This window comes from Mytilus trossulus, chromosome 4 (assembly GCF_036588685.1).
Source record: "Mytilus trossulus isolate FHL-02 chromosome 4, PNRI_Mtr1.1.1.hap1, whole genome shotgun sequence".
NCBI lineage: Eukaryota > Metazoa > Mollusca > Bivalvia > Mytilida > Mytilidae > Mytilus > Mytilus trossulus.
This window is the reverse complement of record NC_086376.1, coordinates 44926191-44945057: the sequence shown is the minus strand read 5'-3', so window position 1 is coordinate 44945057 and position 18867 is coordinate 44926191. Positions and strand designations below refer to the sequence as shown.

The window sequence follows — 18867 nt, the reverse complement described above, 5'->3', positions numbered from 1 at the left end:
ACCATTGACAAAACATAACCTCGGTTGATTTTTGTATTTATAATTTTTGGTAATGTTTATTTATAAATGTCTTGAAGTTAAATTAAAAAAATGAACTCATTGAGTGACAATTTGATTGTTCAAATTATAAACCAAGAACATTCCAGTGTTATTTGTTTTAATTAAAATGTTTTAAAGGTTAATTGAAGAATTGAAACTAACGGGGCATATTGTTTATAAAATCTGTATTACCTGAAGGATTTCATAAGATTTTTTTTTTGTTGATAATGTATTCAATCAATCTATTTCTATTTCTTCCAACTACGGTCTACAAACGAATAATCATAATAATTAAGGAATAACAGTACTGTAGTAGAAGAGTTACCACCGTCAATTGCATATTTGACGGTTGCAAATGCAGTAAAACGGAGATTTGCGACCGTCAAATCAAAATTGACGGTGGCAACTCTTCAACTACAGTACTGTTATTCCGATTCTAATGCATTACAAAAAGAAAAATACGATAAACCTTGAAAAAATGTCTACATTTGACAAATAGATAAAAATCCGCGAAACTTCATCAATGATTTTGGCACAAAGACGTCATGGCTCAACGTGACGTCATACAAATGAAAACTTACAAACTGGAGGTTACTTCATTATCTGTACGCTTCAAATTCAAATAACATTACATTAAAAGAGGGACGAAAGATACCAAAGGGACATTCAAACTCGTAAATCTAAAACAAACTGACAACGCCATGGCTAAAAATGAAAAAGACAAACAGAAAAACAAAAGTACACATGACACAACATAGAAAACTAAAGAATAAACAACACGAACCCCACCAAAAACTAGGGGTGATCTCAGTTGCTCCGGAAGGGTAAGCAGATCCTGCTCCACATGCGGCACCCGTCGTGTTGCTTATGTGATTACAAATCCTGTAAATAGTCTAATTCGGTAGGTCAAATTCATGAAAGGGAAGGGGATTGTAGTTACGACGTAAGGAACATATCTGATATCATTTGTGAAAGGGTTATTCCATAACGGTCAACCAACTCGTGATGGCGTCCGTAAAATTTACGAAGGGAGGATTTCAACTTCACCATTTGGAACTCTTGGTTTAATAGCTTCTTTGTGAGCAGTAACCCTCTATCAAGAAAAATCATGATAGGAAACGGTAGCACGGGAATATCGTATCAATTGGGAGATATATACCCCGTATGCAGGTGCTGCTGGAATGTTGCTACTTAGAAATGGAAAGTTCACAATTGGAAAGCTGAAATCATCTCTGTTGTCGTAAAGTTTTGTCTTCAACCGACCCTCAACCGACCTAAAACGGCGAATTCCAGGTAGGAGTTGTTTTATTTTCGATTATACAGTAGTAATCGAAAATTTGTTGATTCAATCAATTAAAAATGTCAGGTCCCTCCTTAGTTACGCCTAGTCAACTGTGGATTTGATGGCAACTTTTAGCCAATGAAAAAAATCGTTACATCCAAATTCATTAGAATGCTTGATCTAATCTATACGATATGTCATTTAGTTTGAAATCATTTTATAAAGTGCAATAAAACCATGGAGAGAGAAAAACTTAGAAAAATATTTATAAAATGGAAAATGGAAATCGGGGGAATGTGTCAAAGAAACAACAACCCAACCATAGAACAGACAACAGCAGAAGGTCACCAACAGGTCTTCAATGCAGCGAGAAATTCCTGCACCGAAGTCGTCCTTCTGTTAGCCCCTAAACACATATATATACCTAACTCCAAATTGTACACAAGGAACTAAAATTAGAAATAATACAATAAATTTAATATTATGTTAACGAAAAAGTGGCTGTGTGAGATATTACAGTTATCCTTCTGGTGTAAGTTTCATAAACAGAACAATAATGGTTTTTTTAAAATTAAACTGTAAACAGATGTATATACATTTTGTTTTAATTCCATAATTAGTTCAGCTAACGTAAAATAGTATAAATAAAATACAGAACTCAAAGGCAAGCCCAAAAGGGTGTAAAACCAATATAAACTGACAAAATTAAACGCTATCAATCAATGGAACAAAAGGAAAACAGCTGTATTATTCCTGACTTGGTACGTGTATTTTTTGAAAGAAATTTTGTAGTTAGCCAAACCTCCCACTTACATGACAATTGTTCATTGTGTTCTTTTTAATTGATAGAATCGCATGGACAACCCAAGCAGACATAGTACTAGGTAAATGTTAAAATAATTGGGATCCAGCATCCTGTGTAAACATGCATCACATATATACAATATATAGACGGGATTATCTCTAACTGACATAGAAAACATTGGCGCATTCATTAACCTCTCACGTGACCGATCCGCCATTACAACCGTGAAAAATAACGCACGTGTATTGATCAAAACATTATCGATTTTCTGTTTACATTTGTATTTCCTTAATTTTCTTATTTATTTTACTATGAATTCTGCCGAAAGTTATAAAAAGGTGGAGTTTTCTTGTTCAGTTAAAAGTTGTACAAATAATCGTCGAAAATTTCAGATGTGAAAAAACTCAATAAATAAAATATGTAACTATACAAGTTGTGCTGAATACACACAATACGTTTTAAAGAAAAACCCAAAAAACTTGATACACTGGCAGACGAATGTTGGCACGTCGTCAAGCTAAAATTGTCTATGGAAATTATTCCGATGATAACAGTTCATCATGTTTATATAGAATACCTACACATCAGATGTGGATCCAGGATTTGAAAAGGGGGGACCACGGTTCCCCAAACAAAACACAATTTGTAGTGGAAGCGGTAAAAAAAAATGGATTCACCATGAATGAAGCTTCATAAGGGGGCTCGGGCACCCTCCTCAATCCGTTCCTGTACATTTCTTTAGATAATAACAATGAAACCTACCCCGAGGCCACATGCAGTGTTACGTAGTTATGATCTGATGCATATCAACCAAGTATTAAGAGAAGATTTTTTTTTATACATAGATGACTATCTTTGTGCTTCAAAATGGACAGTCGTTCCGACAACATAAGCTCAGACAAACATATTGTTAACAGACGAATGAGGAGACAAGTAAGGAGCTCAAACTTTAATAAAAGGAAGAAACCAAGTTAGCGTATAGACATATTACGCGTCGTTCTGATGAGGTTAACACTTAGTTTAATATTTGGTTATTTGTGATGCGTTTTCATGTTTCGAAAATAAGCGACTTGTAAAATATATTATTCAGAGGCGTCGATTCTTGTTGAAAAACTTAGTTTTTGCAAACAGCATCCATAGACAAATCCCAACAAAACTTACTATTATTATTTAAGTTATGACGTCATATGCAACGTAAACAAATAAACGCTATCATCAAGTAACGTTTTTTCATATCAAGGAATTATTAAAAATGAAATTGGTATTGCGTTCCTTCCTATTTTATACTAGACTGATAAATATATATTTTACTCAAAGTTTCATACAAACGAGACCGGAAAAAGGACGTACATTGTAGATGTCTGCGCAGATGCGGGAATTCAAAACATGACATCCCAAAAATTGAACGATTTTGAGTTCATTAGTACAATGAAAATTTCGGGAAAATTTTCTCGATTTTTTTAATTTTTTTATTGACTTTTCTACTGTTATTGGGGACTTCGTGCCCATATCAAAATTCATATATATTTTGTCCGGGTTAAAGCGTATCAAATACCGTGAGTTATATTTTAGGACACCGGTAGTCCAAATAGTTATGACGTCTTGAAAGGCTATTATATTTTTTTTTCTTTGACGCCTTACTTCGACGTCATAATGCTGAAGCCACCATTTTCGGTTGGGCTTTGAGAGCATATTTTGCTCTCAACTTTGAGACCCAATTTAGCCATCAAATTTTCATTGAAGGCTAATAAAAATTGCATATATAAAAATGCTTAGCTTTTAATGTGTTTGTTTGATCAAAATAATTCCTATTAATCCCTACAGAAATAATAATATAAGTAACAATTCCATCCAAGGCGGGAACATGTCGACTTCATTTTTAAAACGTTTATCTGATTTCTTTTTTAGGAGATTATAAAATAATTTTTACACCAAACTCGGTAAAATTTTTACAGACTAGTAAATTCCCTCTCAAATAAAGTCCAACTAGAAAATATGAGTTTGGCGTTATGACGTCGAAGTAAGGCGTCAAAGAAAAAAATATAATAGCCTTTCAAGACGTCATAATTATTTGGACTAGGACACAGGACACCTGGCTTAAAACACAATTATACTTTTAACAATTTTAATCTCCATTACATATCTAATTACTTTATTATTTAGTCTGTAATTTACCGAGATCAAGTACGCTTCACATTTTGTGTTTACGTTAATTGCATGCGGTCTAGGTTGTAATGGCGATCGCTACTACCACGACGCCTAGGAGTCGCATCACAAACTAAGGCAGATAATTACAAAAACCTGTCTATATAACTAAAAAAATCCAGCAATCATTTAAATCTATCTAACAAAGACCCAAACAATGAAGGTGAAGTTTTAAAAAAGAGGGGCAAAAGTTACGAGATGGACATTCAACAAACATTTAACAAATCGAAAATAAGCTGACAACTCCATTGCTAAAAAAATCAGACAGACAGGCAGACAATAGTACACAAAACGCAACATAGAAAACTATGACTAAGCAACACGAATCCCGCAAAAAATGGGTTTGAAATTTTCCACTAACGTCAACAAAAATGTTTTTTCTGTTGAAGTTGGATAATGTATGTGATGTGTAAACTTTCTCGGTAAAGTAAAAAATAAGTATATATAAATACTTAAGTCACAAAAAAGAAAAACAATAATATTGTTAATACCATTTGTGTACGATCGCAACTTGCGACCATCCGGCACCAGGAATGCGTAAAGTTATAAACCCGATGGCGAAATGTATAAATTCTGAATTATGTCAAAAGTTATCCGAACAAAAGAAAATATATAGAACGAAGCCTGGTTTTAACTACCAGGAAACTAAAGTAGAATAAAAGATACACTTTCACCTAACATCTACAACCTTTAACACAAGCACTCTTATATTATTTATGAAGTATACAATGAATGTTTATTTATTGAGTCTTGGTGCTTTCGAATGAGACCAGACGTTCTTTGACAAAATACTGGATCAAAGATGACGTTTTACAAAGTCTGAGTAACAGCTAAATACGAGGCTGACGTTGGTATATATCGCAGCTACATGTAAGGTGAAGAAAATTTATAATTTGAAAAATGGAAATCGTCTCGTTTGTCATAGATTCTGGTACTGAGATGACTGCTGTTTGAGGCTAATGTCTAGAAATGATGGTTTCTTTAACATGGGATCAAAAAAATAAAAAATCGGATTTATAAAGGAAGAATAAAATCAAATTTACCTGTACTTGAAATCAAATAATCTAGCTTCCCTTTTGTTTTATTTCAAGTATCTACAGGAACTTACGATCATATGAAAATAAGAAAAGTATCTGTCAGATGAGGTGCTCTGTTGGTTCCCACGGCATTCCGAAAACATGCCGGAGTTCTTGCTCCTAATTCGATAAGAATATTGACAAATACTGATCACTTGTTCATCGATGTAGTAAGTAGTTTGTTTCATTTCTTTATGGTATTTTATAATGTCAGTTAACAACTAACTAGAGCTTATTTGTCCTTGTTTGAATACTATGCCTACTCTGAATGAAGCTTACTTATCATTTATCATTCCCCATAGTGCCTAAATAGTTTTACCTGGAAAGGGAATTAACCCATATCTTAATTACAAAACAACAGAAATTCTATAGATATCAAACCAACGAATTCACCAAATGTGAAGAGTAATACTATAGTATTCTTCATGTTTGACAATGAAATTGAAACACTTGATTTTTAAATTTTAAAGCTTTTTTTTTTGCGAAACATTCTATCTTTACTAGGCTTTCGCTTTGCTAATTCAGAACAGACCACCACATATCCGACACACTTGATTTAAACACCAATGTCAAACTTGTGATCTAGACAATCTTCTACGAAGCGTCGATTTCATTATTTATGATCTGATCTGAAACAACGGCTATTTGCCTTTTTTGTTTAGACGAAACACACTATCTTTAATAGGCTTGCGCCTTGCTAATTAATGTTGAATTTTCGCTTAAATAGGCTATCGGAAATACAGGTGAGCGGATTAATCCGGCTCTTAAATGGGCTCTAATGTTGGCGCTAAAATGTCCCCGACTAGTTTTAATATTTCGCTCAAATGTCCTGTGCCCATCAGAACAGACCATCACATATCCGACATACTTTTATGAAGAAACAATTTTAGAATAAGGAAAACCATAAATCCCCCGATTATTTTTAGAAATAATATATCATTTTGGCAAAGATCCTAAAATAATGTAATTAATATCAATAATCACCTATTTTCTTCTACACTTAAACACGAGATACTTACAAAATTATATTTCAAAATGCCCGCATGTGTGTGTTAATTGTCGGAATAGCACGAGGAACGGAAAGGGTATGGATTCGTTTGTCTCGATAGCTGAACATTGGTCTTATCAAATATGTTTGTTTAAAATATATCAAGTCAAAAAGGGTACAACATCATCATTAAATACCTGTTTAAATATGTATATAGTCATTTTATAAAATGTAATGTTTGCAAAAGTATGAATTATTCTCAATAATAAGGATGTTCTTATCCCAGGCAGAAATCCCTAGCCGTATTGGTCACAACTTTTTGGAACTTTTGTTCATCAGTGCTCTTCAATTTTGTACTTGTTTTAACATTTAAACTTTTTGCTGAGTGTCACTGGTTAGTCTTGTGTGGACGAAACGCACGTCTGGCGTATTGATTTTAAACCTTTTGTTAGTTATTTTCGTGTGTTTCTCTGTCCTATATGTTCTCCTATTTATTTGTATTTTATTTCTGTCATGTAAATGTTAAATGTAACATTGCCATAAAATCGGGAGGTTTCAAATTGGCATGTCACAAACCCAGGTTCAACCCACCATGTTTTTCCTAAAAATGTCCTGTACCAAGTCAAGAAAATGACCATTGTTATATTATAGTTCGTTTCTGTGTGTGTTACATTTTAATGTTGTGTTTCTGTTGTGTCGTAGTTCTCCTCTTGTATTTGATGCGTTTCCCTCAGTGTTAGTTTGTACCCCGGATTTATATTTTTTTCTCAATCGATTGATGAATTTCGAACAGCGGTATACTATTGTTGCCTTTATTTAAATATAAGATTATTACTAAAATTAAAAGCGCAAATACTGTAGGTTCTCAAGCTAATTTTTTTAAACAGTGAGATAAAATTTGTTTTATTTGCATTCACAAAAGATACATTGCGGCAGACATAGTTTTTTTTTAACATGACGTTCCAACAGAGTCCCTATTTATATGGAGCATAGTAAAGTTAAGGTAGTCAATTCTAAGTCATAAGTGTTTAATGAGGCCAAGAAGGACGTTTGGATTACCAAGATCTGATCTTTTTCAAAGGTTACGTTTTTGTATGCGGGGTTACCCGAGAGTTCCTTTATTCCTGATTCTTTGATAAGACATTCGTGGTTATATGACTTACATACACAAACAATATTGTTAGAGCTTTGTTTGATGGAAAAAGAAATGTAATTTGTCGTTTGCGATTGATTAAATGTTGACTGAATTAGTAATATAATCGGTGTTGATTTTTAAAGTTGCACATTCGTGGTAATATGACTTACACACACAAACAATATTGTTTGAATTCATAAAATGGAAAAAGAAATGTAATTCGTCGTTTAAATTTGTCCGATCGGGAATTAGTAAAGTAATCGGTCTGCCTGTTGACTTTCCAAGTTGCACATTTACAGCTGCCTTTCTTTTCATAACTGACCATGCGGAGTACATGCGCAATCGATCTCTAACTGAATTCACGGCATTCGTAGTATGCGATATGACAAATTGAACCAAACTAAGTGCTATTATTAATGTTATTTTACAAATAACTTTTCAATATTATGTTTCTGTATATTATTAAAACAATGCGGATAAACACAGATTTTTACTGCCAAAATCGTGCCAAACACCAGGTTAAGTGCCATTTTGGGACATTTAGTTGTTTACATCTCAATCATTTTCATCAGTGTTGTTCGAATAAAAAAGTTAAAGAGCCAAATTTCTTTTGTTTGTATGCTGATGATTTATCGTGGCTATTAGACTATTAAGCAGATATTGTGCAAATACTAATTTGACAACAGAAGATATGATGTTCGGTGTGAACCAAGGCCCTGTGTTGACCTACATTGGTTTACTACAAATTACAAATTGTGACTTGGTTGAGAGTTGTCTAATTGGCACTTATAACACATCTTCTTATATATATATGTTCAGGTCATTTCACAATAGTATGGTTCTGTTTAAGAAATGGCAGTAACTTTATCAAACAACATTATGAAATCAGTTGCCAAGGAAACAATGCTGTAACTTCCTATTGTAAGTAGGTAAATAAGTAATTATAAGTAAGAAACAATAATGTGCATCTGAGGGCTCGTGTCACAAGTTAACAGAAATTCCTCATAAGCGCTATAAAATCAGAAGCAATATGCAAAGACACAAGAAGAGGTGTATTGCTAGTAATGGATAAGATGTAGTTCTAATCGTTTTAAAATCGTTTAAGACGATATTTATATGACAGTTACAACAAACCGTTATATAAATGTACTAAAGGGCCAACTAGTACCACTTATGTAATGTCATGTAATTTCCAATGAGACAAGTATCCGCTAAAGATTCTAATAAGGTGGTTGTTTCCATTTTCGTAAATACTTACTTACAATCTCATCGAATAAATGAAACTGACGAATTCTTTTCCTGTGACGAGCTCCTTTATTTAAAGCTAGGAGCACAATAATAGTAAATAAAACGACAGTTTTGTCACTAGTGCATGGTTGCCACTTACCTTTCGAAACACCTCAGTTCACACACGATATTTATGGTTAAGTCCTTGTTGACTAATATTAAACTTATTGCGTAATGTTTTGTTATTTCAGCTTTTCTCTGCTGTTTTTCCGTTTGCGATAATGATGTTTTTATCTGAGTATTGCTTGCCCCCTTCGTATATCATCTCTTGTTTACACCCAGAAATGAAAAAAAACTGATAAGTATTCCAGAATTTGATATAAAAATTTCTAGTACTCGTTTTTATCAGTAGAATGTTAGTATACATGTACAATATATTTGTTTTGCTTTCATTTTTTTTCAATTTTCAATTTCTTTAAGTTGTTCGATTAGAAAAAGCGCTTTTGATTCACGAAATTTGCAAAGTGTTATGTTTGTTCATAATTTGTTTATGTCAACGGAATATCGATTTACAGGAAGGTGTGCATCCTTCAAATAGACAGCAATTTGATTAAATTAAAAGATTAAACATTATATTGATAACAAAAAATGGTTCATATTTTGTTTTCATTTATTAGTCGGATTTAGTTTTTTTTTTATTTATACAGACTGAATCGGTATAAACTATTAACATCCAACTGAATAAGTTGTTAGATTATACATAATAGAATAATCACAAAAATAAACATAGAACAACAAAAAATAAACAAAATTAATCGCAATCATGAGTTGCACAATAGGTGCCGTAACCTACACCAGCAGCCACAGCCTTTGTTGCCAATCCAATAGTGCCTGTCGCTCCAACTGACTGAGACATGGCAACTAAGCTGCCTGTAACAACAGGTGAGGACGCTGACATGGCACTGGCCGCTAAGGAGCTTCCCACTATTCCTGTAAGACTAAAACCGACTGCTCCAAGTGCTGCTGGTATGGCAATAGGTGCTGCCACCATACAAACTGCCCCTGTTAATACTCCTCCCCAGCTCCAAGCTGTAATTTAAACAAACATTATGATGAAAATTGTATACACTGTTTACTGTTTGTAAAGATGATGTAAATGTTTCCTGTTTTAATCACATGGTTATCTCTTTTTGTGATGGAAACCTCTTTCATATCTTAAGAACATGCATGTTGATGTGGTTGTTTTTTTATTTAAATCAGAGGAAATATTCGTGCCTTCCCAAAACAAGATTTTTATCTACATTTGCCATTATTTTTTCTATTAAACATAGTTGGACTAAATTCTTAATTGTCTTCACGTCTATAAAATTAGATGTTGGAAAAATGTTTAAACTATTGCACTGAGGAGAGATTAAATGTTTATGTTCTTTACCAGATATTTGTACTTTTTTACTTAATATTTCTGCTCTGAAGCGTTCCTGGTGAATTTTACATCAGAAATATTAGAATTTAAACATCTTTTTTACATACCATAACAACCTGGGGCGGCTATCAGCAAGATAAAAACGATAACGGAAATTTTCTTCTCCATTCTGAAAAACACAACATTATCTTGAAAGGGTACTGAGCATTAACAAATAAACAATATTCGGACAACCATAATTTTTAGACTATCAGACATTGAATCATTTTTTTAAAAGTGATATGTTTAGGATAAAAATTAACTACATGTATGTTCAAACCCTCAGTATGAAAATTTATGTAACAATTAAATTTCGAGCGTCCGATGATCGGGTAATATGATCATTGTCAGTCTTCGGAGGTCATCTCAATGGAACCATTAGTTGTAGTCTAGTCCAATATACCATACTTTATTAAAAAAATATTAATTTTGAATAAAACAGCAAGATATCAAAACACAGAAAGACAATGGCGGGTCCAGGGATTATGCGATTGTCCAGACAAAAAAAGTCAAATTATATTGGTGTATGACGATCATATAATAGAGAGACAAAGGAGATCAATTGAATATAAGAAGGTATAGGTCACCATAATGCTTTGCATAATTCGCAAAATCCATATCCATACAAAATTTTAATCAACTTGAGCGAGAAAATCGTTACGATTTTGACTTATAGTGATCAAAGGTACCAAGCTTAATGACGCCAGACGTGTACTTCATCTACACAGATTCATCAGTGACGTCGTCAGATCAAAAAAGATTTAAAGCCAAACAAGTGCAAAGTTAAACAGCATTAGGGATCCAAAATTCCAAAAAATTGTGTCAAATACGGCGAGGGTAATATATACCTGGGATAAGAAAATTCTCAGTATTACGTAATCTTCATACTTTTGTAAACAGGAAACAATTTTTTTTAAATGACCATATGATTGATATTCCTGTCAACACCGAAGTGCTGACTACTGCGCTGGTGATACCCTCGGGGACGAAATGTTCACCAGCAATGACATCGACCCAGTGGTGTTGATATTTTTTTAAAGGTACCAGGCATATAATTTGAAAATTACGCCAGACGTGCGTTACGTCTACATAAGAATCATCAGTGACGCTCTGGTCAAAATAGTTATAAAGCCAAACAAGTACGAAGTTGAAGAGCATTGGGGATATAAAATTCCCAAAAGTTTTGCCAAATACGGCTAAGGTAATCTTTGTCTGGGATAAGAACATCCTTAAGTTAGTTATTCAGAAGTTCATACTTTTGTACACACGAAACGTCTACAAGCAGTGGCATCGACCCAGTGGTGTAAATAGTTATCAAAGATACCAGTCATACCCCATGTTTTTGTATAAAAAAAAAAAAAACATAATTGATATTTAATTTCTAGATTAAGAAAATGTTATATAAATTGGCCTGAAATTTAAAGATTTGTTTTGAGTAATTCGTCCCTTCCTAATTATTACGGTTTTCCGTGACATTTTTATAAATAATAAAATAAACGTGTCGAGTTTTGAGCTGCAGTCTAATCTTATTTATTTCTAGTCTACTTTTAAATTTTCAAAGCTATTTTTGGAGGCCTAATAAAAGAGGGACGAAAGATACCAAAGGGACAGTCAAACTCACCAATCTAAAACAAACTGACAACGCCAAGGCTAAAAATGAAAAAGACAAACAGAAAAACAATAGTACACATAACACAAAATAGAAAACTAAAGAATAAACAACACGAACCCCACCAAAAACTAGGGGTGATCTCAGGTGCTCCGGAAGGGTAAGCAGGTCCTGCTCCACAGCAATGGATAAAATAAGCCTTTAAATTATTTTTTTTCCATGCTAGAAGTCTCGTTTATAGAGAAAAGGAAAGACACAAAAGATGTTGAAAGTTGACAAAAGATGAGAAACGATGTACGCAAATGTGTCGAGCAGCAAAGAAGAATGTCGGGAGAAGTCGTCATAAAGAAATCAAATCTTGCCAACACAGAAACAAAAGATAAAGCCGATCATGAGGTAGAAAAGGGTAAAAAAGAATTAAGATTTTTGTGACACAAAAAAAAATATGATATACTTGTGGTCAAGGTCAATTTTAAATAGCACAGTGACTAAAATTAGTATGGGAAAAACTAAATTATACCAACCGTGCGAGGGTTGAAAAGCCAGTCAAGGTCGTTAAACACGCCCATCATCATGGTATAATTCTCGGATTACTTCTTGTTATTTATATTTAATATGTTTAATAACAACGGTATATGTTAATTTATAATAAGGCACTAAAACAAATCAGCAACTACCACTGAATTACAGTCTTCTGACATGGAACTATTCATATCCAACTAAGTTGGACATCACGTGACTTTTGTGACGTATATTAGCCGCCATTTTGTTTTATATTTCCCCATATAAAATGCATATATGCTTCAATAAAGTTTAATTTTCTCTTAAACCTTATCCGTTTTCTCACTTTTGCAAATCAATCCTTGATATTCAAAAATATTTCTATCAAACAATGTTGGTCCTAACAGTTTAATTTTTGATTAAATTCGGTCAAATCGGAATCGTAAAACATGCACTTTTTCTCATCATTTCTCCGTTGAATCAATGCTAAATTACCGATACCCATGTCTACTTTTAAAACAAATAAAGAAATTCTGTAAATAAAAAACAAACTTTGCAAATCGATTAAGTATATTCAAACATATAGCTGGGGAAAAATACTACTTAAAACAGTTTAATTTCAGGGCAATTTCGGTCAAACATCGATTTAAAAACGGGAATTTTCCGAAATTTTTCAAAATGGCGGCTGATGTATCATATGAAAATGTTGCATCAAATCAATGATTTCTATAGTAGACTTTCCTAGATTATATTTAATTTTTCATAAAGAATCTCCGATCTTTCTGTTATTTTCCTTTAGTGATATTTCGATATCATTGATTTCAAAATTTCTTAATAAAAAAAAAATATTTTAAGTGTGACACGGGAACATTTATTTTGAAAGATATTCATTCAGGAGATACTGTTACCAGAAAATACTTTACAATATCTATAATAAAAAAAATCTCTTCTTTTTTAAAGGTGTTTTTCAAGTTTTCTGTATATTTTATCTTTCTTTAGAAATATATTTATTCATTTCTTTTAAAACAAAAACAAAAATGTTTTCATCCTAAGAGAGAAAAAAACAATGTTCAATTATAATAGATAAATATTCTCTACCTTTTAAATTTCATTCCTTGACCAAACAGGTGAAATCTAACTTGGGTTATAATGTTACATCATAATATATTGTCAGGTAGACGTGAAAACCAAAAGCAACCAGCTGACATTAAACATCCTGTCAGTGGGTATACATGTATTACCAGAGTTTAAATTTTGTGATATACAAAAGTTTTCATAAATGTACAAATCAATATCTTCTCCTTCCCGTGTCAAATCAGAAGAAGTATGTTTCATTATAAACTTTAGGAAAATATGAATATTATGAAAATTTCTTTAAAAAGATATTTTTTGCTTAAAAGGCATTCAAATATTTATATGTTTCTATAATTATTTCATAGAAATATTCTGATTCAAATTTTAATTTAAATGAATTTCGATCATTGATATGATTTTATTGTTATTTATCTTTTAATTCAATATTTAAAGCTAAATCCAGGCAATGAATCGATTTAAAGTTTAAATTGTGTAAAACAAAAGATTTATTATATACATTCCAAAAGAGACGTATAATACGATTGGTCTGGTTTTAACAATATTGTATACCCGATAATATCTATCGACAGAGTTATCGGTCCTGAATAGGACTGATATAGTTGGGTATGTATTTTCGACTATTGATTTATCTGTTTTTGTTGAACTAATTATTTCTAATAAACACAGATCGGCTGTTTTACGAATCCAAACTCTGATAACATGGAAACATTTTGAAACAGTTGTTACTTATTTGTCTCAAACAACACGTAATATCTACCGCCTTATTATATATTATGTATGGGGTGTTAGACAAGTGATTATATTTGCCTCACTTAAAATGTGAAAAAAGACGATCATAGCAGAATTCATCAATTTCTAAAAATCAGGGTAAGAAAAAGAATGCGCTTAGACTTATTTGCACATCTTTTTTGGCAGTGCAAGTGTTTCTGAGCTAAATCTTTCGCTACGAGAAAGCTGGTGGATGGAACTGTCTTTTATGTTAACGCAAAATGAAGGGGGGGGGGGGGCAAACTGTAAAAAGCAAAATATGCAATTCCCAATGCCATATTCCCCTTACTTGCTCAAACCAGGGACTATTATACTAACGCTAGTATAATAGTCCCAGCTCAAACGTATATTACAGATTTATTAATAAGGTTTATTGTGTAGTCAAGAAACAGCTTCTTTGGTGTGTGGCAATGCTTTTTTTTTAATATCTGTACTATAAATTATTGTACAAGTTATAAGTGAATTTAAGACAAATTTTTGTAATTTTTTTTGTACAAAGTCAAAAAACAAATTATAATTTGTACATTTTTTTTGTACAAAGTCAAAATACAAATTATAATTTGTACAATTTTTTTGTACACATTATAATTTGAACAAATTGATAACTTGTTCACAACATATATATCCAAGTGAGTATGGATTATTTCTCAATATATTATGTTGGACAATGTTCCGTTAACAGTTGTGATCAATCGACAAAATTTAAATTACATATTTGTGCTTTTGATATGTTCATAAGATGAGTGAGTGAGTTACGGTGATTTTATTTAAATTATATTATTGATAACTGTAGTCTTTTTAAAAATAATTGATTTGTCTTTTTTAAATAATTGACTTGATAATTTTGCAAGCTCTTGGAAACAGATGTTGCCTGGAAACAGATGTTGCATTTACTTGAAACTGCAAATCATCTTCTTATAAGAGGGAATATTAAGGATTTTTATCCTGCTGTTTATTTCCCATGTTTTCCTCCTGATTAGAATTAAGCTTACAAACTGCATTGCATTAATCTTTTTGTTTTAATGACAGCAGTATGATAAACTTACTAACTAAGTAAAGTTAATATAATACCTTTTTATAAAAACAAGGGTGACCAATCTGATCCCTAAAATTATAGACCAATTACTATACTGAGCTGCCTGGGAAAACCTTTCACATCTGTTTTAAATTTAAGATTGAGTTTTTTCTTAGAGGATTATTTATTATTAAATTAAAACCAGGCTGGCTTCAGAAAATGTTATTCCACAGTAGACAATATATTTGTTATTCACATATCATTTGAGTTGCTAAAGAGGGGAAAAAGAAACTATATTGTGCTTTCGTTGTCTTCGCGAAAGCTTTAGATACTGTTTGGCGGTCTGGTTTCTGGTCAAAACTTATCAAACATTCGATTAACGGAAAGATGTATATAACGTTATTGTCAACATGTACAATAATATCAAATCACGTATTCACTTTGGATCAGATTTTTCTGAAATTTTCCCTTGTTCTATTGGTGTTAGGCAGGGAGAGAATCTCTCTTCTTCGATTTTTTCCATTTATCTTCTTAACGATCTGGAATTGTTTTTACAGAATAATAATATAGAAGGTTTATGCACTATCTTTGATGAGTTAGAAATAGAGTTAAATGTTTATTTAAAATTGTTTTGTGAGTTATGGAAACTAAGAGTAAATGTGGAAAAAAAGTAAGATTGTATTTTTTTCACAAGGTAGACTACCGCAGAATATTGTTTTTAAGTATGATGATATAATACTAGATACTGTGAGTGAATTTACTTATCTTGGTGTTTTACTGTCTAGGTCAGGAAATTTTTCAAGAGCTAAAAAAAGCAATGTGAAAAAGCAACACATGCTATGTACGATATTATTCGAAAAGGTAGAGTACATAATCTGTCAATTGAATGCCAACTTGGTCTATTTGATAAAATTGTAAAACCAATACTTCTGTATTGGTATGAAGTCTGGGGTTTTGGAAAAAATCAATAATCGAGAGGGTTCATATTATTATTTGTAAAATATTACTTCGAGTAAAAAAGTCTACTCCTGATTTTATGATTTATGGTGAATTGGGAAGATATCCATTAGATATTTCACTTAAGTTACGATTGATAAATTATTGGTTCAAGTTGGTAACCGGAAAACCTGACAAATTGCCTTCTATTTTGTATAACTTAGCAACTGCCAAATATGGTACAAATATTTTATTGTTAAACAAGTCAAGTCAATTTTAGACACGTGTGGCTTGTCATATGTATGGGTCAATATCTTTTTTGTAAATAAAACATGGCTACATGTAACCATCAAACAGAATTTAATAGATCATTTCAAACAAAAATTGCTAGCAAGCCTACAGGAATAACCAAAAACATTAAATTATTGTTTAATTAAAGGATACTTTGGAGTTTGAGAAATATTTAAATATTTTGGATGACAGGCAACTGTTATTATTTCTTAAATTTCGAACTTTGAACATGAAATTTCCAATAGAAACTGGCAGATGGCAAAACATGGAAAGAGAAATTAGAAAATGTGTATTGTTGTATATGTGTAATTCAGATGCCATTAGTGATGAATACCATTATTTGTTTTAATTGTTCAGCTTTTGATAACTGTAGAAAACAATGTATTGCATTTTACTATAGAAATAGACCAAACACATTGAAGTTTTATGACTTAATGAATTCAAAAAAAATGTACAGAACTGAACGATCTATGCAAACTTATTAAGGAGATCAATAACAAATTGAACTTTTCTGAGTGAACAATTGTGAATGCCTCTATCTACTTTCGTACATTATTTATTTATATAATTTTGAAATATGTATAATTATCTCTATACCTTTGTAATTTGGTTTGTGAGAATAAAGATATTTATAGATTATCGGTGATCATCTCAACGAGATTGATTTTCTCGCTTGAGCCGGGACGTTAAAAGGCGTTAAGAACCTTTGGTGACCCCACAGTTTAAATTCTATAAAAAGTAAGAAGTGAGCAATAGTCGTTACCGACAAACGTTCACCTAATCTGTCCCAATCAAAGGGATAATTTAGGTCGTCAATCAATGTTTAGGACCACACTGTTTTGAATATGATTCTATTTTGTACAAAGTTTAGGTGATCAACACAAGTTATACGGTGATATATTTTTATCTCTTTAAAATTAAGGTAGCACAATACAAAGATTTTTTTACTTCCAATCACTAACCTTTGAAATGCTGTAACTTTCTTATGAATGTATAGAAAATAATAAAAGAGGTATATATAGATAGATAAAAGATTTATCTTTTAAATGAATGCAATATTTTTATTATGCAATCATTATGTAATCAATTATTATGTAATTAGTGACAAACTGGGTAAGTTCACATATCTTTAACTATACAGAAAATTTTAACGAAATTTTAATCAACACATCATGGGCTTCAAAAGGGTGTCTCAGATTGTCTCTATGGTATTCCATTCTCTAATAAATCTCTAATTAGTGTAAACATTATAACCACATAAATGAAGATAATGTTTAATTAGGTGTAAAATTTGTTCTATACATTCTATCTGAAATCTGAGACACCCTTTTGTAGATAATGGCCATAGGAACAGCATATAATAAAATCAGCCCTCTAGGGATACCTATGCAGAAGCTAATTTCATTTGAAAGTGGAAATTTGGTGAAAAATATTTTAGACACAGTTAACATTATAATTGGTTTTCATAATTGTTGCATAATACTAACATTGCATTAATTTGAAAGAGTAATCTGTTAGCTATCCAAAACTACCACTTTTATAAATTTTCAAGCATTTTTAAGAAAGTTACAGCATTTTAAAACTTGGGACTTGGAGTTATAAAATCTTTGTATTGTGCTACCTTAAATGATAGCAATGATATTAACGTTTCCTTTATTACAATTAACCCAGTCAATCAAGGTAGTTTTTCTGTGCAATTTCTTAATCTACTTGATCTCTGAAATGGATACCTAAAATCTTAGATAAATTTATAGACTGGTATAGTATTGTTCGTGACATGCGTTGATCATATATCACGTATTTCGTTCTAAAAAGGATGAGTTGCAATGTAAAAGACGGTAGAAAATTAATGCTCAATTTGATTAGGGACTTTCCGTTTTGAATTTTTCTCGGAGTTCAGTTTTTTTTGTGATTTTACCTTTTTTCTAAAAGTAAAAAAATAAAATCTGTGTAAGCTTTATTTGATCTGATGTTGATTTCTTACTCTACAACTAACCTCGCATGCATGCTACTACAGAATGGGATCGTCTGTCTTACCATAATACCTTTTTAACATATTAAACTTCTGATTCTCGAGCATGCATGGGTTTATATGAAAGTAAAAGCGAAAAGCATGTTTTAATCAAAGTTATGAACATTATTGCATTGAAGCTGTTTGTCTACTAAACTTGGCATTTGCATAAAGTATTTTAAACATCATCCCTGATCCTTGAATATAAAATGTGTAAGAGCCATTGCTGGTCACCGTAAATTCAAATGACCACTGGTTAATACCGCGGCAAAACTGATAAGTTAAAAAATTTCCCAACTTACCTTTGAAATGGTGTGTCGAATTGTTATAACCAGTAACAGTTTAAATTGTAAGTAAAATTCAATTACAGGATATATATATATATGATAGCTTAGCGCCCACTGAAAACAGACTGTTACGCA

The 18867-nt window shown here is 31.9% G+C and overlaps 1 protein-coding gene across 1 annotated transcript; it reads right to left on the bottom strand.

The window, feature by feature from the left end:
- Nucleotides 1–9409: 9409 nt before the first annotated feature.
- Nucleotides 9410–18867, bottom strand: LOC134713968 (interferon alpha-inducible protein 27, mitochondrial-like). Its single transcript, XM_063575231.1, has 3 exons — nucleotides 18748–18867; nucleotides 10288–10349; nucleotides 9410–9846 (listed from the first exon to the last, which is right to left on the bottom strand). Exons 2-3 carry the CDS (start codon nucleotides 10346–10348, stop codon nucleotides 9569–9571), a joined length of 339 nt encoding a protein of 112 aa, XP_063431301.1. The 5' UTR covers nucleotide 10349; nucleotides 18748–18867; the 3' UTR covers nucleotides 9410–9568.